We start from the raw sequence: 23,710 nt of genomic DNA, 5'->3' as shown, positions 1-23,710 counted from the left end.
TGATTCTGGTTATATACTTTGATGCGTCCAATTACCATTGTTGCTAATTCTTTAAACAATGGTGTATGAAACCCATTTATGATGACGGTGTAAATACTATATTTCATCATTTCCTTTCCGCACCCAGTGGTGCATAAGGCATTCCATCGGTTAACCAAATGCAGCGCATTTCGATCATCTGCTACATGACGATAAGGTGACAAGTTTTGCATTTCAGTGATATATTGCAGTTAAAACAACATTTAAAATCAACATAGTACGTCCACTCTGTCAGGAATCAAACCCAGGACTTCAACACACGACTTGGCGACCTCCGTGGTTTTTTAAGTCTGGGTGTTCTGTGCTGTAATTCACCACGTTAATTGGCCCTCTTGGCTACTTGTGGTGCAAAAAGAACAATGGTAGGCGAACGCGCCAACCACTTTACAACGAGGCGAACTTATCTCCACACGATTTTCTTACTCGGGATTTTTATCTGAGATAAGTCACTGCGCCGAAAGTAATCGTCAAGGATTCTGGTTCTATTTCACACACATAACCTGAATTTCACATACATGACATACGTTTATTCTTCATCCGCCGGGACACAAAATGCAGTGGATTTAGAATGAGGAACTTTAGCCCTAGTTGGATCCAATAAATGTATTCTCGCGCGCGGTAAAAGTTAGAGCATTAATGTGTACCGCAAAGTTTCCTAAAAATATACGACAAACATAATAAAAACGAACTACTTTGAACGACGTCACTGGTTCATATGAACCAACCAATGATATAAGAGCTGTGAAGGATATCCGGTTTGCATACTGTAAATGAACCAATCGGAAGAACTGACAGAAGAACCTCTGACGTCACACGCGGAGTTATTTCAGAAATACAAAACTTTAAAAAATTATACCACTGATAATATCATATTTTTTTTTTCTGGCTTAATTTAATGGTCTATTAACAAATAAAACAATTAAAAACTACAGTGCGTTTTTATTAAAATATTTTTTATTATTTATTTCGTACATTTTCAAGAAAATTTAATGCTCTAATTTTTACCGCACCCAAGAAATATTTTTTTGTATACAATTTCCCGTAGGGCTGAAGTTCCCGATACTAGAGTTACTAGACATTCCACCCTGATGCTGCAAAAGCAATCGAAAATTAACACAACTTTCGGTCAAAGAGGATTGATCTACTTCTTCTGGAGTGGATAATCTACTTCCATTGTCCATAAGAACAATTAGTAAATACTATCACTGTAAAATCGCTATTGTGTTTTCCTTACTTATTATTGATTTGCTTTTTAAATTATTTTTTATTATTATCGTACTTTTCGTTTGTTTTTTTTATACAAAAAGAAGTAAGAAATTGCTAGTAGCAATAAGTCCGCCATTTAACCATGCACACATTTGTTTTATTCTTTGTATTTATCATATCATCATCATCATTCCCTTTCCGCACCCAACGGTGTATAGGGCACTGGATTGGTACACCAATCAAAGGGTACCTTGACAATTTTTGTTACATAAATGTGGGCTGATCAGTCTTACGCTTCAGGAACCAGTCCGGGACTATGAAATATTCTAGTGTGAAAACACCCTTTTGAATAAATATTTCATATCAACCATGCCGGTAATTGAACCCGAGACATCTTGCATGGTAGGCAAACGCTCTGACCATTACAACACGAGGACGACATTGTATCTTGTATTTATCACATTCTATACATATTTTATTGTTAGTAAAGATTTAATATTATTATTGAGAAATGGATAATAGAGGCGGGATGCGCACGGGGTGATGAGTGGATCAGGGCAAATAGATAGAAAGATGTTTTATTTGTGAGTTTTATGTGTTTTTACTATGTTTTATATATATTTGAGATTGTGATTTTTAATAAGGCATGTTTCAAAGTTATATAACATGTCTACCTCGCAACGGGATTTCCCACATTATCTTTAATGTAAAAAAAAGTAATACATAAATTATAAAAGAACAAATAAATGAATAGAGATGAAGGGCTTATCTAGTGAACTATTATCTGAGTTGATTCCATTCCAGGTACGTGGACTGGATGACCGTGAGAACATACGACTATTATTCAAGCAATAGTTTAGCGGTTAATCATCCGTCTCCTCTCTATGCACTTGATGGCTCATCAGACGATGCTGAAAATGTCGTAAGATAATATGTTATTTCAGCGTCCATTTTTTTATTTTTTTGATCAATAAAGTTAAACTTTTTTTCAACATTTTTATAATCTTCTATTTTACGTTTTTACCTCTCTAATGCAGCAAGATGTACGTGTTCAGAGAGGGAGTTCTTTTTTAAATGATTTAAATTACACACTCTATTTGTATTTTTAAAAAAATCATCATTAACATAGTCCATTACAATATTTACATCTATAAAATAAAAAATAAAATAAAATAAAAGTAAAATCTATACTAATTATTCTAACATTATTTATTACTTACTGTCAAAATTTATAATATTTTTTTTATATATTTTTTTTATTTATTAATAAAACATATAAGACATGAATATCATGATATTATATTCCCAGGAGTTGTACGAGAAAACTCATTTGGGACGGTACATAAAAAAAAAAGTACATTTCTTGTAACAATACATAGTATACATTTAAACAATAAAAATTTAAACAAATTTTAACAATCTATGAACTTAATATTAAAAAAGGAAAGAAAACATTTAAACAATCTGTGAACTTAATATTAAAGAAGAAAATAAAAACATTCAAACAATCTGTGAACTTAATATTAAAAAAGAAAAGAAAAACATTTAAACATTCTGTGAAATTAATATTAAAAAAGAAAATAAAAACATTCAAACTCTTCTTTTATATGTACACTTATATTACTTATGTATATTCATTATATTTTTAACCTAAAGTTTGTTCATTATTACAAGAATTTCCAAATAGACAAACCAGCCGCTTGATACCGTGATACCCGACGGAGAATAGCCTATTTCACACATATAATATTAATCTAAACGGCACGGCAAAATTATAGCGGGTTTAGATTGTTTATTTGATTCGTTAATAGCTATTTACATTTGATAATATTTATATTTTTCGTTTTTTTTTTAAACAAAACTCCATAGTTAATGCTAAACTTAATAAAAATATCAATAAAAATGCCTAGGTTAAATATTAAAAAAAACTTAAAGAAATATTAGCGTTCTTATAATTTACCCAAATATTTAAATTTTAGTGGCCATTTTCAACGAGTTGTAAATAACTCACTATTAGAAAATGGAAATAAAAAAATTGTCTTTCATAGGAGGACCATCCAAAAACCCTGAAAAGCGTCTAGTGTTTATCTGTCGTCTTCAGGGGGTACTCGTATAGAAAAATGCTAACTATTTTTGAAGAAAGCAAGCTGCGCCGATATTTAAAATTATTTCTGAATTTTTTTCTTTTGAAAAATACATTTTGGGGTTAGAAAATCGGGAATACAAGACCCCGATTTTGATGATTTTAGCTAGGCAAAGTAAGTCCTACGTACGGTTGCCTTTTGCGCGCAATAATCGGGGAGCCATCTACGAGAGAGTGATAAAAAACTATATTCAAATACTTGTTCATCAAACCGCTCTTTCCCGCATATCCTCTTAATAATTGTTGCGTTTTTGTCAAAAAGTGACGAAATGTGTTTCTTTACTTTTGAAGAAATTTTTTGGTGCCGTAATTATTATAACCTGATTTGTTGAAATTGCCAGGACTGCCGGTTTTATATTTATGTAGCATATACATATAATATTAGAGGCATTAATTAAAAATGTTGATGAGATAATAAAATAACTTTAAGAAACGTGTGTTTTCAGAATCACACCGTGCATTACTACATCGCCGCAGGGGCGGACAAGAGTAAGCTGGTACTAAGTATTCCTACATATGGAAGGAGTTTTACTCTGACTGATCTCGACAAAGTCACCTTCGGTTCACCCGCCGTTGGCCAGGGAGATGCTGGGGAATTCACAAGGAGTAAAGGATTCCTGGCTTACAACGAGGTATTTTAATGTGTACATTATGCATATTTTTTATTCCCATTTTATTTTATATTTATTTTACGTCAACCCCTTTTTCAAAAAAAAAAATTTCGTCATTTTTCCCAAACTAAAGTGTTGTATTGGACAAAGGGTAAATTTCACTGTTCAAGAAAGGGAACAATATTTTTTTATTTACATTTATTGTTTTTTTCTTCTTATGGTTACATTGGTTTACAGTACATGTGAATAATAATAATAGAAGAAAACAATAAGAAAAAAATCACAAATACATACATGCACACACACATATTCATACACGACATACATGTGTATATACATACATAATTGCATATATATATATAAAATATACAATATAAATATTTTAGAACAAAAAACAAAAAGTAACATATTTTGTTAGCAATTTAGCATATTTTTTAAGGGTGTGATTGCTTTAGCTTTTCATGTTTCTCACATTATTAGTAAATAAACTGCATATATTAGTTAAAAAAATATTTAATATTGTACAACGACGTAGCATTAACAAAAACAAGAATTCTGTTTTTAAAAAATAAGTAATTTTTTCTTCTCTGGAACAATTTCTTTTACAGCATTTTAAATTTCTCCCGACTATATTTTTTTAGCGTAATATGATAAATGACTTTTTTCACCTGATAATGAACAATTATTATGTATTATTTTGTGTTCTAGCCTTTTCTATAATCAATTTTCTTAATGTTTTTGATTCATTGTTTCGATCTAACTAATGATTTATTTGATTTTTTGGTGTGATCTCTAAATTAGGGTTAATTTTAGATTTGCAGTAACGTTTTCGAAAACAACCCCTCACCGGAAAATCCCGAGTCATGGACATCCGTGCGGCCGAACCCCCAGAGTGCGGGGCCTTACGCCTACAAGAACCGGCAGTGGGTGGGATACGAGAATGCTGACATTGTGCAGAAGAAGGCGGAATACGTTCTCCAGCATGGATTAGGAGGTGACTGAAGCTGGGTTCACGAGAGAACAATACAATAAACACGATAATATTATTTTATCCTAGCTCCGCTCCAGCCTCACTGCGCGAGACGAGGCGATGGGACAATACAACAATTTGGCCGTAGTCACATGTGGAACGCTGAGAAAACGGATACGCGACGATGTGCGTTACGAGCGAGTTCGCGAAAATTATGATTTATTTTATACCAAGATGTTTTGAAATTGTTGGAAGACGAAATAAAAAATAAAAAGGCATTTTTTCTGCCGATATTTTACTGTCTATTGCTCTGTTCTCGTGTGAGCCCAGCTAAACATACTCGTATATCATCATCTTGGCGATGGTAAGAACTTAGCCGTGATATTAAAGCTTTGAGATTGACTATATAATAACATATCTCTTAAATTCTTTGGATTTGTTGATAGAGCTACATCCGATTTTGAAAACATATTAACTCTAAAAACACTTTACTGCTTATTGGTTCGTCCCATTTTTTAATACGCCTTCGTAATATGGTCTCTTTTATATATTACTCATATAAATCGCATCAAATCAGTTCAGCATAAATTTATAAGAAAAGTTGTGTATAAAATAGGAATCACAAGAAATCACTACAACTATACCAACACGGAACTTTTCCTGAATATATGTCCAGTCTCTCACAATGTCGATTTAATGCAGATTTAATTTGCAAGTTTAAGATACTTAATAGTTTATTTGATTCAGAAATAATAAAATTCTGTTCCTCGGTCATCATAAGACCATGTTCCTCTACCCAGAATGATTAGATTTGTAAATGAAAATCAAGATCTAAATTATTTTGATTGCAAATTGAGATTTTTTTACATTAGTACAAAGAAGACTGAAGATATATTCCCAATAAATTGACGGTATATTTGTAAAATTAACCTATTGCTTTTTTGTTGTTGTATTGCTTCTATTATTTGTTACACTTTTATTATTGTTTTTCGTTAAATTATTTGTTTGAATTGGAAATTGTCCGTAAATTTGTTAAATAAAAGTAAATAAAGTACAAAATAAATGTTAAACGGATTACAAATACATATATATACATTACACATATGGGCAAATATTTTTTGCAATGATGATATTGTTTGCAATAAGTTCCAAAAGAAACACACAATGTCCGAAAAAAATATTCAGTCAACTTGAACATAATTATATTACCCGGGAAAATGTAAAAATCAGACTACAATTTAGTAAAAAGGCGAAGTCACAGAATTTAATTATGTTCTTGGACTTACGACTGAGAAACGAAAATAAATAGGAAACTATAAAATATTAATAAAAGATCATTAAACAAATATGTTTCATCAATGTTTGACGATGTTTTTTTTCTACACTTCCACGTATTTGTTTGACCAATTACCGCTTTCACCCTTTAATGGGCATCTTCAGACTGGTAAATATTATACAGTGTAAAGATAATTTATATAAAACGAAATGTTATCTAAAGTTTAGGAACATTTGAAAATAAGTTGAAAGAATACGTAAAATATATACTAGTAAAAGTTTTTGAAATCATTCTTAAGTGTTCGTCGATTCTGTTAAGTGTTTTTGTTTTAAAAAATTATAAAATTAATTTTTATTTACATATTACAACAGAGATGAAGAACATTTTAGAGAAGGTAATATATAAGTCTAGGCATCTACAGGGCTTATGACCCGTCATTGGCTGGTTTAAGTGGCCACTTTATACACTGTGTAACATTCACCATTCTGCCCATATTTGAACATCTATATTCCTTCAACTCTTCCATCTGTTGATGTTTGTGAAGTTAAAGAGCTGAAACCTTTATTTATGCGGGTGAGATTCATCTTATTGAATTATTTCAACGAATTGGCAACGTCTGAAAATTGTATTTTTTTTAGTTTCTGAATCCAGTTCTTGTCTACAAAGATTTGGACAAACTCAAAATATTGTTAACTAATTTATATTTTTCTAGGGCTCATGTTCTGGACATTAGATTTCGATGACTTCCATGGAACTTGTCATGGGAAAAAGTATCCTTTAATCAGCGCTGGAAAGGACATCTTGTATGGAAACGAAGGGTGATGTGATTTCCAGTTAGCTAAATGCAAACAATGAACACAAGAATCTCCTGCTATTACTGAGAAAGCTTGTTTACTAAAATCGCTTATTGCTTTTATATAAATCTTAATCTTATCTAACTTAAGTTAAGTTGCTTCAAGAATTAAACCATGTCTAGCACCAAAAGAAGAAAAGAAAACATGAAAGTTTGCCCGTAATAATAAAGCGTAACATGCATAGACTTATAATGTACGAGAAGGCGCGTAGAATCAAGTTTGCATACATCTCACTGTTTTTAAAAAATCAGGATCTCGAATAAGGTAAACGTAAAAAAACATTAAATAATACGTTAGTAATTAAGTAAATTAAATACAGTTTAATATTTTACTAAGGCTTATTAATAGCAACTCGGGTAAAAAAATCGACTTCCCTGGCAATACTAACAAAATGTCCGCCTTCAAATCTGACAGACGGTAAAATAATCGAATTCTTAAATAATATTATTTGTGAATTCGCTACTTACACATGAAATGTGATACCATCCTATTTCCTTTTAATCCCAGCAGTATTTTGACACTTAAAAATGATACAACACGGCGTATTTGAACCTAAATCGGCAGTTGCGTACTAAGCGACGTCTACAGAGTACAATGGCCAAAACGTAAAACTACTCATTAGTGAGTGAAGCTTTAGTTTAATGTGCGTACGCGGTTTTTGAACCATTATAATTCTATGGTAAAATGTAATAATTTTATTGGTGGTCCAGTGATATTGTCGCGGATTCGCGGATCAGAGATGCAAAGTTCGAATCCCGCTTTACCTCAACTTGATTTCCAATTAATAGAACAAAAAATCATTATTTATGATAAGTTTCAATATAACACGGTACTAAAAGAAATGAAAAAACTATCTTTGTTTTGACTTTTTAAAGTATTTTGTTGTGTTATATTTTTAATAAAATTGAGGTACAATAAATAGTAAACTGTTTCATATATTTTATTCTAAATGATTTATATACAAGGAAATCAATTCACAATGTTTCTATTTTTAGTACACTATTGTTTTACACAGTACTCCGTGGAACGTATCCCCAGTGTCGAAAGAGGTAAAGGTTTAAAAACACGAATATTCTTCTAAAAAAATCACCCTCGAGATTTGAAATTTAAGACTCTGAAAATTCCAAAAGAGAAAGGATCAACTTTTATACCTTTTTAATCTAATAATATTAAGTATTAAATATTCGTTTGTGTAAAATTTTCTGCTTAAATTTATATATATATTTTTGTATTTGTTAGATTTTCTATTTGCCTTCTACCTTCATTATGTAAACCTGTATAAAAAATACACATTTACATGCATTTTATTCTACCACTATGCCTAGGCTAACTTTATGCCAGGATTATAAGTAAGGCCCTTTGTATCTTTTTTGGAATCCGACTCTTTGGTGTAATAATAAAAATAAAAAGAAAATTACGAAAAGTAACATTTACTATATATTATGCTCGAGACCATTTAACTATTTTTTTTTACTTTGTAAATGGATACATATTAAAATTTGCCACTTTAACTCGATCTAAATTTTCTCAAAATGCAAACGTTTTTTTTTCCGATGATATAGTGGTTATTTGTTTAACGTCATAATATTTCAACGTATGTTCTATACATCTTTTTCTCCCTAATTATTATTACTTATAATATTAATTTATTTATTAACAATATTAATATAATTATTTTTATATTAAATAGTGTGCATACATTAATATACTAAAGGAATAAGGTAAACAAATAACAGGTAGGTACAGTTGGAACTCTCCCTAGATACGACTACCATGTATATACTCTAAGGTTGGAATAGTAAATACGTTGTCAATAAGTATTGGAATAGTAATACGTTGTCAATTACATGGGCATCCTTTTGTTTTTTCTACTCTGCATTCATCATACAAAGCGGTGTTTGATTTTTGATACTTACCCGTTATTTAAATAAAAATAAAATTAACATACCTATCTTTTTCACCTGAAAAAGATCGCAAACTTGTTCTCAGCTTTTTGTTTTAATATGACCTTTATAAATATTTATACTAAATAGATACGCAATATTCATTAAATAGGAATTTAATTTTAAGCCGAAAACCAGTTTAATGTTGTAAATTAATTGGAATGGCAATAAAAAGCCTCAGAATATTATGTAACTAATGGAAATTTAAACATTAAACACATTCAATTATTAGTGATTGTTTTATTTTTATATTTCGAGGTCGAAGAAAATATTAAAAATAATATTATATCCATATAAAAAAAGATTTTATTCCAGCAAAGTGGCAGAATGGTGAAGGGCCAATTTTACCATATAAAATATTATTTTTATAAAAAATAGAAGCAGCAATGACCTAACCGAACCTTGCATTTTCCAAATACAAGAACCGAACTTATGAATTGAAGAAATATATTTTTTAAAAGTGTTTTAAATGAATATATAAAAATATGACAGACAAAGTGAATCTTCTGTAATTTTATTATTCATTGTAATTATGAATTTTGTATTATTCGTCCGATTTTATATTTGATCAGTTTTACTGTTTTTTACGGGTACCTACATAATTATTAGCTATTAAATTAAATTAAGTTGATTACGTTAGTTAAGTGTCCCCATAGAAGTAAAACCGCAAATAAGTATTTAAATAAATGCTTTAATATGTCTGTCCCTAGTGAGTTTTTGTACCAAAAACTCCTCGAGATTGATGAAATTTGGTACAATATGTTTATAATTAAATAATAATAATAATAATAAAATTTATAAAATTTTGTACCTTGTATTTTTGAAATTCCAAAATCATCGTATAAGAAAATTGTTCAAAAATTTAAATTTATTTTCAATCAAAAGTAAATTTTCCCATTATTTTTTTAATGGTTTTATTAACTTCACTTCTGCGGTATTTTAGTTAGTTTATAAATCGATTTACTGTTTCTTTTTTATAAATTTATGTACCCAAATGTTCATAGTTGTATGATAGTGTTTTTTTATAATTTGTTTAAGAAACAAGTTAGAAAGCCTACTACTGGAGAAATAATCATTTAAAAAAAAAAAAATTAAAATAAAATGTATTGGAAATTCGAGGCCCTAACTTTGTAATTGTTCACGTTAAATAACAAGTTAAATAACCCTATTATTTATTGTGTGTAAAAAAACTAAAATAAATTTAATATGCCGATCGGTTTCAAAACATGAATGTTCCTATAAAATAAACGCATTTAAATAATTAAAATATTTTTTCAATCAATATAGTCGTGTATTTTTTATAATTCATAATGATTTTTTTTAAATGTATCTAACCCACCATGAGGATTTTTATTAAACTACAATAGATAGATTTATTTTACAAGCTAATTCTCTTATTTTGGTGATATTTACTGAAAATTCTGTATCAGAATATTAAAAACAATTATATCACGCTTACTTATTTATAAATTATGTAAAAATAAAGTATTAATAGTGTTTTGCTCAGCTCTACCATGATTCCTACCACTTCACCTAGAGGATCGATCTCTCTTCCTGATGCATCAATGTTTAATAGGACGAGCGCGAGCGATACGAATATTGAATCAAGTGAAATACTTGAGAATGCTATACAAATAGTACCGAGGGATAATTCACGAATTCCTCCTTCGAATCAAACGGCAAAGAAAAAAGGTAAACGATTTATAACACTAGAGTTTTATTAAATTATTTCAGTTTTTGCTTATGTAAATATTATGTTATCCGGTATGGCCAATGAAAAACATAGTTTTGTGTGTGAAATAAATCTAGAAACTAGAACGAGCATTTTCGACTCGATGTCTGTGATAGATATAATATTAAACAAAATAATATAAATAAATACCATCAACAAAGATTTTACTCAAACTTCCCGATGAAATTCCAGTGTAAAACCCTCACAGTAATAATGCTCTAGAGAAGCCCTTAAGTTCTATTGCATAAAACAAAAGCGTTAATTTTTTTTAGTTAACGTGTAATGGACAGTTGCGATTAGCGCTCGCAATTCTCAACGGAAATACCCACGGCCGGTTGAATTGCTGTAATCTGTGTTAGTGGTCAATAATTGTAGAATGGTTTTGCTACGTATGGGTGACTCTATTAGGTTATTACTCTAAGGTAAAACCCCTATTTTTAACAAGGCGAGCGAAATGCAAAGCCTGCGGAACTAAAAATTCTATCGGAGTTCGCTGAATATCCTTGATTCGCATTGTTATTTCAAACATTTAGGGGAGTTCGCTGTATTTATTTAGTTGAATCACATTGCTATCAGATTATGATGTTTTGTTTCAGGATATAAATAGTTGAAATAATTTAAAATTTCAGCTTCTCTAATAATAGATTACTTTACAAATTCCAGCGCCCCTAATAGTGTGTTACTTCACGAATTGGGCTACTTACAGAGCGGGAGTGGGAAAATATACTACAGCAAATATTGATGCCAATATATGCACTCATTTAATCTACGCATTTGGAGGCGTCAATAAGGATGGAAACTTGAGTCCATCAGATTTGTATCACGATATTGAAATGGGTAAGTAATAATCGTTTTCCCATTTAAAAAATATATTTTGACAAAAGTATAGTCACTTTTATTTTAGGCAATTGTAATCACCAGAAACTCGATATTATTGAGTTTAAAAAAAATAAAATATTTAATTTTACAATACCCAAGTGGCATTTACAAAAATAATACAGATAAGTACAAACATAGTGAGTAAAAATTTAAAAATAAACAGTTTTTTTTGTATACATCATGTAGAAACAGAAAAAGTATGCTGCAATGCAAAATAAAAAGTGAAAAAAGAGAAAAATATGTATACAAGAAAAATGTTGTAAAAAATAAATTTGTAAAAAATTCAAACAAAAAAAATAATTGTATCAACAAATTAATGTTAAAAATAAATAATAAAAGTCGATTTGTAGTAAGTATATAAGTAATAATATATAAAATATAATACGCATATTATAAATATTTGAAAAATTAATTTCAGAAAAAGATCAGATAATAAAATACACATCAAAAACAGAGAAAGAATTGCATCAAAAATTATCAAATTATATTAATAATTAGGCTATGTCTTGCAGATGGGTACGTGAATTTTGCGTCTCTTAAGATGGTCAATCCAAATCTGAAAACACTTTTGTCGATAGGTGGCATAACAGAAGGATCCGGAACATTTTCATACATAGCTTCCGACAGGATTAGAAGAAAACAATTTATTGGAAATGCCATAAAGGTATTGAAATAAAGTGTAATACAATTATTTCAGAAATTTGTTCTGTCAAAGATTTTTACTGACTCAACATAATATTCCTAATTAAGAGTTAGTAATTTATCATTGTACTGATTAAAGGTTATTTATACCCATTTCAATTTCTTTACCCTTTATTTTGTCGTGAAAATCTTTCACTTAAACCTTTGTTACCTATTTGGTAAGATTTCAGATTGATTATAATTTTGTTTTAGTTCTTGCGCCATAACAAGTTTGATGGGTTGGATCTGAACTGGCATACTCCCGCATATGGAAAAAATAGTTCTCCAAATGATAAGGCTAATTTTGTCGATTTGGTTCGAGAGTTCAGCGAAGAGTTTAACGCGACGATCACTGGAGAATCTAGGTTGCTTCTGACTACAACAGTCCCTATACAAGAAGAACTTATCAATAATGGATACGACCTCATTGAACTGACCAAGTAAGCAAATCAAAAAATGATTTAAGATAAGTCTAAACTTAGAAGCTGTCAAATTAAATCTCATATTTAAAAAATGTTTTTGCAGGTATTTGGATTGGATGTCCATTCGATCTTACGACTATTATTCTGTTATTGACAGTAGTGAAGTTAATCACCACTCATCGTTGTATGGATTAATTGATTCTCCCAATGATGTGCGGAATATTGTTAGTAAAAAATAATCTCTAGTTTTACTTTGTGTTCATTTGTCACTTAGATGATCAACAAAGTCCTTTGGTTTTTTTTTCTGGTTGCATGTCAATTTATACATTTAATCAATGTTTGCTCGAATTGTCGTGGATCGGATCCGACTTTCTATTGGTTATTGTCTTGTTCGTACATTTGTAAAACCATATTGTAAAAATTGTCCAGCTTTAGTCTTCAAGATTAAAAAAAAAAAAAGTAATTTTTTGTTTAAATTTATTGCAACAGAGAGGGAAAACATTTTTGAGAAGGGAACATGGAAGTCTAGGCATTTACAGGGCTCTCTGTTGTAATAAATTTAAATATGAATAACTCCCTAGGGAAGAAATCCAGCCAGAATTTGCATTTGAATATACTCAAACATTGTTGAATTAACTACCTGGTAAAAGAAGTATAAACATTGGAAAATTTTCCGGCGTTACCTAGTAGGTTATTTGGTTCAGCCGGATGAATCGCACCCACATGATAAAGGTTTCAGCTCCTTTACTTCACAAAAGTCAACAGATGGAAGAGCTGAGAAATGTGGATGTTTAAATATGGGCAGAATGGTGAATGTAACACAGTGTGTAAAGTGGCCACTTAAACCAGCCAGTGACAGGTCATAAGCTCTGTAAATGCCTAGACTTCCATGTTCCCTTCTCAAAGATGTTTTCCGTCTCTGTTGAAATAAATTTTAATATGAATACCTCCCTGGGGAGGAAATCCAGCCAGTCTGTAAGCATTTGGACATACTCAAATTTTGTTGATATTTTTTAGAACTATTCTGTACAATACTACATAAACGCGGGGGCTGATCGAGATAAGCTTGTCATAAGTATTCCGACTTATGGGCGTGCATTTACATTGACCGATCCTGAACACACAAGCATAGGATCTTCTGCGTCAGGTCCAGCAAATGCTGGTCCTCTCACTAAAGACAGAGGTCATCTTGCTTACAATGAGGTAAACTTTCTTAAAGCTGTATATATTATTTATGTTAACATGATTTTTACAAAATATGCCAAAAACAGTGACCTAAGTATAAGAAGTTTAATTACTTTGACATAAACGGCCTTAATTGCCTTTCAAATATACATTGAACATAAACATGAAGAAAAAAATTACATACGTACAAACATATACACGTGTATATAAATACATAATAAAAATTATGAAATTGCCTAACTTGCAATAACAATATTTTTTTATATGTAAATATTTTATTGTACTTATATAAAAGGTTAATGGAACCATAAACAAATAACTTTAACAATAGAAATAAGAAAATATTCGCGAGTTACCAATATGAAAAAACAACATAAAAAAACATTTTTAATCACGGTACCTTAAAAATCATAAAAACTGGTCGAATACATAATTAGATTATTGTTTGTAATGTAAAAAAAACTAATGTGTTCATTGTTTATCGTTTGTCAGAATAAAAAATATTCCAACTGTTGTGTTAATTTGATTATTCAATATTTTCGTAAAGGTCTCAATTATCTCAATTATTTTTTCCATGGCTGGTTGCTTTCTGCATAACTACGTTCACTTCACCTCCTTTGTAACATAAATGATCAAGATGCGCTGTTGTTCAGGTAAAAAATCAGTGCCCCATGTACCACTAGGCGCGGATAGGGAAACGATGATGATTAGTTTCTAATTTGAAGATAGATAAAAACTACATTTTCAATGGGCTATTCGCTTTTTGGTTCATGTTTTATCCTTAAGTTTATGTTTGTGTTGATTCAATACATATTTTTATATTCTTTAAATCTACACATCAGCAAAAAAATCTAATTTTTATTGGTTGTGGTTAGATCTGTTCCAGTATTCGAGCGGAAAGCGAGTCAGGAGGAAAATGGACGGTGGTACATGACAGTTTGGTTATGGAACCTTATGCGTTCAAGGACGATCAGTGGGTTGGCTATGATGATATTAAGAGTGTAGAGAGAAAAGCCGAGTACGCTGCCCACCAAGGACTTGCAGGTGTGTAGTGTGTATCTACTGATAATTAAGTTTTATTGACCAAGATTTTAATGTGCTCGTATTAACTTGAATTTCACAATTGCTAATGAAAACTAATCAAAACCAATGCAAAATATTTGCTTATTTTTTAAATATAATTGTAAATTATTAGTATAATGAATAAAGATATATAATATTTTAAAGGTGTAATGTTTTGGACACTAGACTACGATGACTTCATTGGAAACTGCCACCAAAAACAAAACCCTCTTATAAATACAGCTAGAGAAACTCTTTATAAAACTCTTGGGTATGATCATTGTATGTTTTTTAGTTTAAATCAATCTTTAAATCGTTTATTCAAAATATTTTTATCGTTGCTTTTTATATATTGACAAAACTGTATTTAATAAAAGAAGTATAATTGTTTTTACTTTTTAGATTGCCATATAAAATAACTCCTCTCATAACCACTTCCACTCGTCCAACAACTATTATTTCTACTACAATCGAATCAAGTACTGCATCGAGTACAAATAAATCTACTATCAAAGCGATGAGCTCAACTTTGTCTGATTCTACTTCACCTAGTTCAACTTCATATCCTTCTACCGCATCTAGTTCAACTTCATATCCCTCTACCGCATCTAGTTCAACTTCCTATCATTCTACGGCATCTAGTTCAACTTCATATCCTTCTACCGCATTTAGTACAACTGCACATCAATCTTCCTTATCTAGTTTATCTTCAAATCCTTCTACCGCATCTAGTTCAACTTCATGTCCTTTTACTTCATCTAGTTCAACTTTATATCCTTTAACCGCGTCACATTCAACTCTATTTACTTCTACAATGTCAAGTTCAGCACATTTTACTGCCACCACAATAGTCACAAATCCATTTATCACAACTGAGAATAGTCAAATAAGTTCCGAAACAAGTCTCACTAGTAAACTTTACCCATCGACTGCCTCATCACACCACATTTCAGAACTGATAAACAAAATGAATTCAATGACAACTACTGCTCCTGAGAACAGTTTTACCAAAATGGTAAGCTAAGTATTTGAATTTTTCATTTATATAAATACAATCCCAATATTTTCTCTTATAATTACGATATTGTAGGATTTGAATATAAAATAGATAATTCTATTTTATGTACGAATTTCAATAAAAACACTTTTTTAAACATATGAATTTATCTTTAGGAAAAACCTATAAGTGAAAAATCCGTAACTGATATTCAACCAAAAGATTCTTTTGATATTAAGCAGTTATTGGATGTAATACGAAATATTGGTAAGTGTAAGAATTTATTTATTATTATTTTGATAACATTTACTTTCTTAGAGTCTTTGTAAAACACAATTGTCCAGATAAATAATTGAATAATAGTTTTGTCCGGATAAATTATTAAATAATAGACATAAGCTTTAATGAAGAGTCAAATAAAAAAGTACAGATATAATATTGTACATACTCGTAAAAATGTAAAAATCCCAAATAAAATAAAATAATATAATGAACATATATTTATTTCAATATTTGAGTTTGTCCAAATGTTCGTAGACAAAAGACTGGATTTCATCCCCTCGGGAGTCATTAAGATTAACAAATTACAACAGGGATGGAGAATACCTTAAATAAGGGAATATGGAAGTCTAGGCATTTACAGGGCTTATGACCTGTCATTGGTTGGTTTAAGTGGCCACTTTACACACTGTGTAACATTCATTATTTTGCCTATGTTTGAACATCCATATTTCTTCAATTCTTCCATCTGTTGATTTTAGTGAACTTCACTACTGACTGAAAATAACGACTGGTGCAGCGCGGGCATTTCAAATTAGAAATTTTTTAATAAATCTTCTTCTTCTTTTCCACATCAGCTCCTTAGTGGGGCGTGTGGACATCACCAGTTGCCTCCAGGAGACCCTATCGCCAGCCAGCATTTTCGCCTCTTGCCTAGTCAATTCAGCGCCCCTTAATTTCGCCGAATAAAGTCGAAAGATCGTCATCGACGGCCTTCCAGGACGGCGTGAGCCCGCAGGTTTAAAGAAGAGGCAACTTGGGTTTTGGTTTTTCTGAGGCATGCGCAGCACGTTTCCAAGCCAGGCCCACCACCGCATCCTTAAGGCGGTCGTTATAGGAGGCCGCTGCGTCCGTTCTCGGACAATGTTAGTTATAAAATCGAACCGTCGTGTACCTAATATTCTCGAGCACTTATTTTCAAAACTCAGAAGTTTAGTGTTTTGAGCTTTGGTAAGGTGCGAAGATTCGCACCTATATAGGAGTACTGGCACTATACAAGAGTTGAATCATCGGCATTTCGTTTTGACCGAGTATAGACTAGAGTTCCAGAGAACACGCATCATGTTAAAAGTAGCTCCAGCAATTCCTAGACGGGTTGCGAGCTATTTGTGCATGATTCCACCCTGAGTTATGTGAACTCCTAAGTATTTAAAGCTACATGTATAATCCATTACCATTTTGTTTTACTGACGGTGCACATTTTTTAAATTTGTTAAAAAAACTGATACAAACTATGTTATCAGTTTGTGTGATCATTGTAATAATACCACAAATAATTAATGTAACTGATTGTTTTTAGGAAATATAAGCAAATTACAAAATATACTGAGTATACTGGAAGTTCTCGAAAGGTATTTTTTTATATTACTGTTTTTATACATATTTTAAAGATAAAAAAAGGCCAGTAAAAAAATTAAGGTGTTTTGAAAATGTAAAGCTTCTTACAAGAGCATCATGGTAATACTCTTCATACAAGTGCATCCATATTTTAAGCTAGCACGAATGAGTGCATTTGTAATTATTTTTTCTCAGCGTTTGGAATATCATACAAGTATCGGTTGTTTTAAGTGACTGAAAGGGGACTTTATTATTAACCGATACCTGCACGAGTTGAGGTTTGTATGGGAAATATGCCATGCAAGGTTTGATAAAAAAAAAACACACGGAAAGAGCGCATTGATACCCCAGACACCGTATTCACCTAACTGGTGGATTTAGCCCCCTGCGACTGTTGAGGACTGTGAAAAGACGATGTTCTTAGTAGAAATAAAAGCCGAATCGCTGACACAACTGACGGCCATAACAAAGATTGCGTTCCAGAAATGTTTCGAAGATTTGATAAAAGCTGGCATTAGTGTATTACGCACAATGTCTTTTTCCAACCAACAAATGACACCAGAAATGTAGTCCGCGTTCATTACTTAATTTAAATTTCAAATATCTAGTTCTTATTTATATTTTAAATAAGTTTCTGTGATAAAAAATTGGCCGCTTCAAAGCGAATATAAACTCAACTAAATCCTAATACAAGCAAAAAATGCTTGCTTGAACATAATTTTAATATGACTTTTGACAATTAACAAGACGGTATGCTTTACTTTCGTCTATATTGATCTAACGTGCAATTAACAAGCCTGCTCATTTAACGTCTCGATACGTACACTTAGGAAGATAGAAAAGCAGATGGAAAAAATATGATAACTAGATGTATTTTGTATAGTAGCAACATGTTTATGCCTAGATGCTCTTAATAAGTAATAGGCCGAGTCTAGCCTCATTATCTGTGCATCTAGTCCTTCGTTTTCAAAATTGACAGCTATGTCAGAATTTAATTCGAGTTCAAAATTTACTTCTCTCTCATATTTGAAATAGGCTTTAAACAAAAAAAGCTGGCCACCTCAGTACGATTAAAAAAAAAGGAATTAAAGCTAAAACTGTTTGACAGAACAAAATTTTTGACACTTTTGATGAGTAGAAACGTGTACCGTGAGTATTCTAGACCCGATGCACTGTGGAACCAAATTCAGAGTTTACGATAAAAAGTAAATAGTGTGAAGTTTTTAAGATATATTTTTAATTATTTTAAACTTATACACAGATAAATTGTGTATTAAAGTGCGTTTTTAAAATAAAAAATGGCGGCCATGGAGTGAAGTGGGAATACTGAAATCACACTGTGTCGCACAAATGTTCAGTTGCCTTAGTCGTCCCATCAATCTCGATCGCTTCTCTTACCAATAGAGGTTAGTAATCGTCACCACCAGAACGGCAGTGAAAATTTAAGAAATTAAATTAGTGTATGTTGTCCGATGGTGTTTACTTGGAAGGGGACAATATTAATACTGAGGAATAAATGAAGATTTTTCAAATACACTCAAATTTCGTGTATCTTTTTTATCAATTATGTACTTTTGCGACCCTTGCATGGCTTTTAATTATCAAATAAATCCTTGCATTTCTGACCTTAGGACACACACCCGGAGGTACATTTATACTAGTTGTGATGCATGCACAACAATACAGAAACAACCGATGATATTTTTTTTACCAAAAACATCAAACATATAATAAACATTAAATAGTGCATCTAAATAAATGTTTTCATGATTTTTAGCAAATCCCAAGACCCGGAAATAATTAATGACCAAGTGAAAACACCAAATTTCTTGATGCAAAATGTTTACACAGACAATCCGATATCCCCAAGAAAAGCAGAAATGGGGTCAAAAGAGTAAGGAAGAAGTATTTTTTATTTATTTACTTGTCAATATTAAAAAAAAACAGGCTTAGAATTAATTGCACTTACGTAATGGGCGTCGCCTGAATATATTTTTCAATTTTTATACATCTTTATGGACTCATCTGGCCGAATCAATACCTACTAGGCAACGCCTGAAAACAATTTTCCAATTTTTGTACCTCTTCTTAAGCCAGTTAGTTTAATCAATAATGTTTTGAGTAAGTACAAATGTTTGTAGAGAGACTAAGGAGTTATTTAGATCTTAATTTATTGCGACAGAGAGAAAAAACATTTTTGAGAAGGAAATATGGAAGTCTAGGTGTTTACAGGGCTTATGACCTGTCAACAACTGGTAAAAGTGGCCACTTTAGATACTGTTTAACATTCATTTTATGGCAGTTTGCCCTCACTTAATTAATCTAAAGATTGCAGAATTTCTTGTCAATCAATGTTAAGCAAACATTAGTCCAGAGTTTATTTCTCCCTTTCCTTGATTACGCAGATGTCCGTTACCTAGATGCTAATTCTGAACTGCTTGATAAGTAGGAACGATTGCAGAATGTTTGTATACGTTATATCTTTAATCTTCGCAAATTTGACTACATAACCGTATTCGGTATTCCGCACGCAACTACACTGGCTCAGTATCAGACATAGAAGAAACGTTTACATTCTATAACTTTTTCACAATATTTTGAATTATCCCACTAGGCCTGTTTATCTGAGAGAGCTCTTCCAACCTCTATCACAACATGGACTATCTTTTTGCACGAGTAACGAGAGAATCCTGTGAATACCCCTTCACCGCTCTAATTTTCTTCTAGCCTCCTCTTTCACAGCAGTAGCTGATTGATTGTGGAATAATCAATCCAGTAATGTTAAAGGTGCCCTTTCTTTATTTACATTTAAAACAATATTAAAATGTCACTATCTAAATGTTTGAGTTCATTTATTAATTTTTTTATTTTTCATTTTGTTCTTGCACCATAACAGGCCAGAAGGCTCAATTACAGCAGTGAATTACAGCACGGAACACCCAGGCTTGAGAAAAATTACATGGAATTTTTGTGTTCTCACCGGGAATCGAACCTGGAACCTTCCGTTTGTGAGTTAAGCGTCTTGACCACTACACAACGGAAGCCGCCAGTTGTTCCTTTCATCTTTTTCTTTCCTTTCTCCTCTCCTCTCTGCGTAGTATAGTGTAAATGTTTAGTTAATTTTTGTTTTAAATTTTTGTACAAAATTATAAGATTCTGCACAGTTACCTAGAATATGTCCATGTACTTGTCGGTTTGGGTAGGTCGGAAGAAATTGCCTGACAGCAATATGCCCGCCCTTATATGTATATAAATTGTATGTGTATATAAAGTGTGTAAACTTGCCACTTAAACCAGTCAATGACAGGTCATAAGCCCTGTAGATCTCTAGACTTCTATATTTCCTTCTCTAAAGTTAACGTTGTCCATCTACGTTGTATTATGTTAGTATATAAAGTGTTAAATAAATAAACATATAAACATATGCAGAATAGTGATATGTTCATTAGAAGCACACATTAGAATATGTTTGTTTTTTATTTTATTTTATTTTATTCAGAAAACATACAATCATACATAATAAGTATTAAAAACAACAATTTTTAACATAAAAAGACCAATTAAGTTTTCATAAATCATGCAAAAGATATAAACATTAAATGTGACAAAAAAAAAAAGAATTTTTGCAAACATTTACGTTTTCCATGGAGGTAATAGATTGAAATAAATAAAAATAATAAAAGTTTGTTGTTAATATGTGCCCTAATTAAGGATTTAAATTATAAAAATAAAATAATAATAACAGAATGATGATGATGACTTTTCTAAACAGCAACTTTTATAATTTTAGGACATCACTCATAGAGGTATTGAGGTTTCAGATGGAAAATAATCGACCGGGACAAAAGAAAAATCAAAATACAGACGTCGATGGAGGCAATATATATTTTAATAACAGCAACATATCTATATTCTGGTATCCTTTTTATTACACAGCCAATTAACATATTTTCGCTGTTTTGAATCAAATTGCAAAATCATTTTTATTGCCTTATACCAGAGGTCGGCAAACTGCGGCTCACTAGCCACATGCGGCTCTTTAGCCACTTTACCGCGGCTTACGCAGCGCAAGTTTAACCTTTATTCGATTTATTTCATCTACCGGTTCTAAAGAAGGATTATTGCCACTGAAAGTTCCAACACGTGGCGAGAATATTGCAAATGCTGTCATTAAATGCATGGAAAAACATAATATTAAACGCGATAAAATTGTTTCAATGATGCAGATAGGGCAAAATGTTTTATTTCAAAAACATTTTGAAGTAAAAAAATTATCACGAAATACTTCTTTACAATTGCATCATTCATCAAGAACCGTTTTGTGCGTAGACATTTCCAGAAGAAATGTTTTAAAGATCAATAATGTCATCACAACTTTAGCTAAAGCTTTATATCATCGCCAATTTAAAGAATTTCAGGTTAAAATGGAGAGCGAATACGCATATTTTCTGCTGCTTATCACGCACTTTATTATAAGGGTACGTTGGAATTACAGAAGAAACAGTTAAAAACATTAAGGAATTTGACTCTTAAAGGAAATCTTTGGCTCTTTTGACTAATGAGTTTGCCGACCACTGCCTTATACCATCCCAATGTCAAATAGCATCGTGTTGGAGAAATATCCTTTTTGAACACCTACACAAAAACCGCACGTACACATTGACATATTAATACACAGACGCGCCATATAGAGTAAAATATTTTCAAAAGTGTATATAGTTAGATAATTTTTTTGAAAATCACCTTAAAGGCGCTGTACAATAAATAAGTATCCCTGCACGTCTTGCAGCTACAGAGCGCATGGGCGGTAAGTAAACTAGCCCCCATTTACATTTTGTTATAATTTAACAATAAAGTAAATTGTTTAAATTATATTAAAATAAAAACATAAAAAAACTATTTTCAAAATTAGGAATTGAATTGTAACAAGTCTTGCAGCTACTGAGCGTATGGACTGTTGAAATTCTAGACCCCCGTTAAAAACAATTATGGTTGATAATATTTACTTATTGAAGCAAGATAACCAATCGCTCTGCAGCTACAAAGCGCATGGACGAGTGAGAAGCGCATGGACGAGCATGAGAATTATATAAATAAATTTAGAAAAATTAAACCTTAAGAAGAGTAGAGTCGTAGTAGTAGTAGTCAAGTGTTCAGGCAAAAACACTAAACACTAACACTAAATAAATAAAGCACTGTTCCAACATAATGGTTAACGAAATAAAGAAAGATATCCAAAGGGTAGCTATTGTAGACTGTAGGTATCATAGCCGGAAATGTGGCCAACAGGCTACTCGCATTAAAAGTACTGACACAAAAACGTACCCATAATTACTAAGCTTGTTTATTTTATACCAGAACTGCATTCAACGATCATGGATATGCTGCCAAAATTTTGAGGTTACCTACTCATTTTTGGTGTATAAAAAAGGTTGTATTTTAGCGTTAACAGTCAACATTCGTTGTTGGTGGATTACAATTAGATTATTTCCTTAAATTCCTTATAATTTCGACGCATTTATTTCTTTTCACTTGATTTTGGGTAATGGAAAAACAATATTAACTCATATTTATTTTATTTTTAAAGCGTATTCCTATCAGTGTGGCCCAGTAAGTTCGCAATTGCACCGCTAGGCGTAGTTTGACGTTTACAAAAAATAATATTTGTATTTGAATATTAATTGTTAATTCCTCATGAACAAATATTTATTAATGAAAAGTTACAAAATCCTTTTTACAGTGTTCATCCGAAAAGTTTTCACACGCTTTCATGATACAAGCAGCCATTTTGGTTTCAATTCTAACCATCACGCCTGGTTGGCGATCAAAGAACGACTAAATACGCGTTGGTCATGACAGAGTGTTTGGGCATGAGCTGAGTGTCATTATTTTTGAGGGCTCAGGGCATGTCTAGGTGTATTAATGTCAATGAACATATTCTTGTTTAAGCAATGTTTTAAAATAATACATGTTTTTTGTGTTAATAGGCAATAAAAAACTTATTAAAAATACGGTTGGTTTTATTTATGTTAGGTGTTCACATAAGTTTTGTCTGTTGTTTTTCCAAACGAAGATAGCAAAAGGACACAAAAA

General features: G+C 31.4%; 1 protein-coding gene across 1 annotated transcript in view; it reads left to right on the top strand.

The window, feature by feature from the left end:
* LOC148285182 (putative chitinase 10) overlaps nucleotides 1–21,655 on the top strand; it is a 34,354-nt gene extending 12,699 nt beyond the window's left edge. The window contains exons 6-22 of the mRNA XM_088228874.1: nucleotides 2,050–2,167; nucleotides 3,835–4,020; nucleotides 4,813–4,993; nucleotides 6,958–7,063; nucleotides 10,538–10,734; nucleotides 11,438–11,611; nucleotides 12,166–12,317; nucleotides 12,548–12,774; nucleotides 12,860–12,980; nucleotides 13,774–13,959; nucleotides 14,817–14,985; nucleotides 15,169–15,274; nucleotides 15,406–16,018; nucleotides 16,177–16,267; nucleotides 17,580–17,631; nucleotides 19,395–19,511; nucleotides 21,408–21,655. Coding sequence (XP_088085000.1) covers nucleotides 2,050–2,167; nucleotides 3,835–4,020; nucleotides 4,813–4,993; nucleotides 6,958–7,063; nucleotides 10,538–10,734; nucleotides 11,438–11,611; nucleotides 12,166–12,317; nucleotides 12,548–12,774; nucleotides 12,860–12,980; nucleotides 13,774–13,959; nucleotides 14,817–14,985; nucleotides 15,169–15,274; nucleotides 15,406–16,018; nucleotides 16,177–16,267; nucleotides 17,580–17,631; nucleotides 19,395–19,511; nucleotides 21,408–21,561 — 2,950 coding nt within the window. The 3' untranslated portion in view covers nucleotides 21,562–21,655. The remainder of the gene's footprint in view (nucleotides 1–2,049; nucleotides 2,168–3,834; nucleotides 4,021–4,812; nucleotides 4,994–6,957; nucleotides 7,064–10,537; nucleotides 10,735–11,437; nucleotides 11,612–12,165; nucleotides 12,318–12,547; nucleotides 12,775–12,859; nucleotides 12,981–13,773; nucleotides 13,960–14,816; nucleotides 14,986–15,168; nucleotides 15,275–15,405; nucleotides 16,019–16,176; nucleotides 16,268–17,579; nucleotides 17,632–19,394; nucleotides 19,512–21,407) is intronic.
* Nucleotides 21,656–23,710: the final 2,055 nt, after the last annotated feature.

This window comes from Micrasema longulum, unplaced genomic scaffold, assembly GCF_059751315.1.
Source record: "Micrasema longulum isolate JH-2025_06_02 unplaced genomic scaffold, ASM5975131v1 h1tg000049l, whole genome shotgun sequence".
NCBI lineage: Eukaryota > Metazoa > Arthropoda > Insecta > Trichoptera > Brachycentridae > Micrasema > Micrasema longulum.
This window is presented reverse-complemented; position numbering and strand designations above follow the sequence as displayed.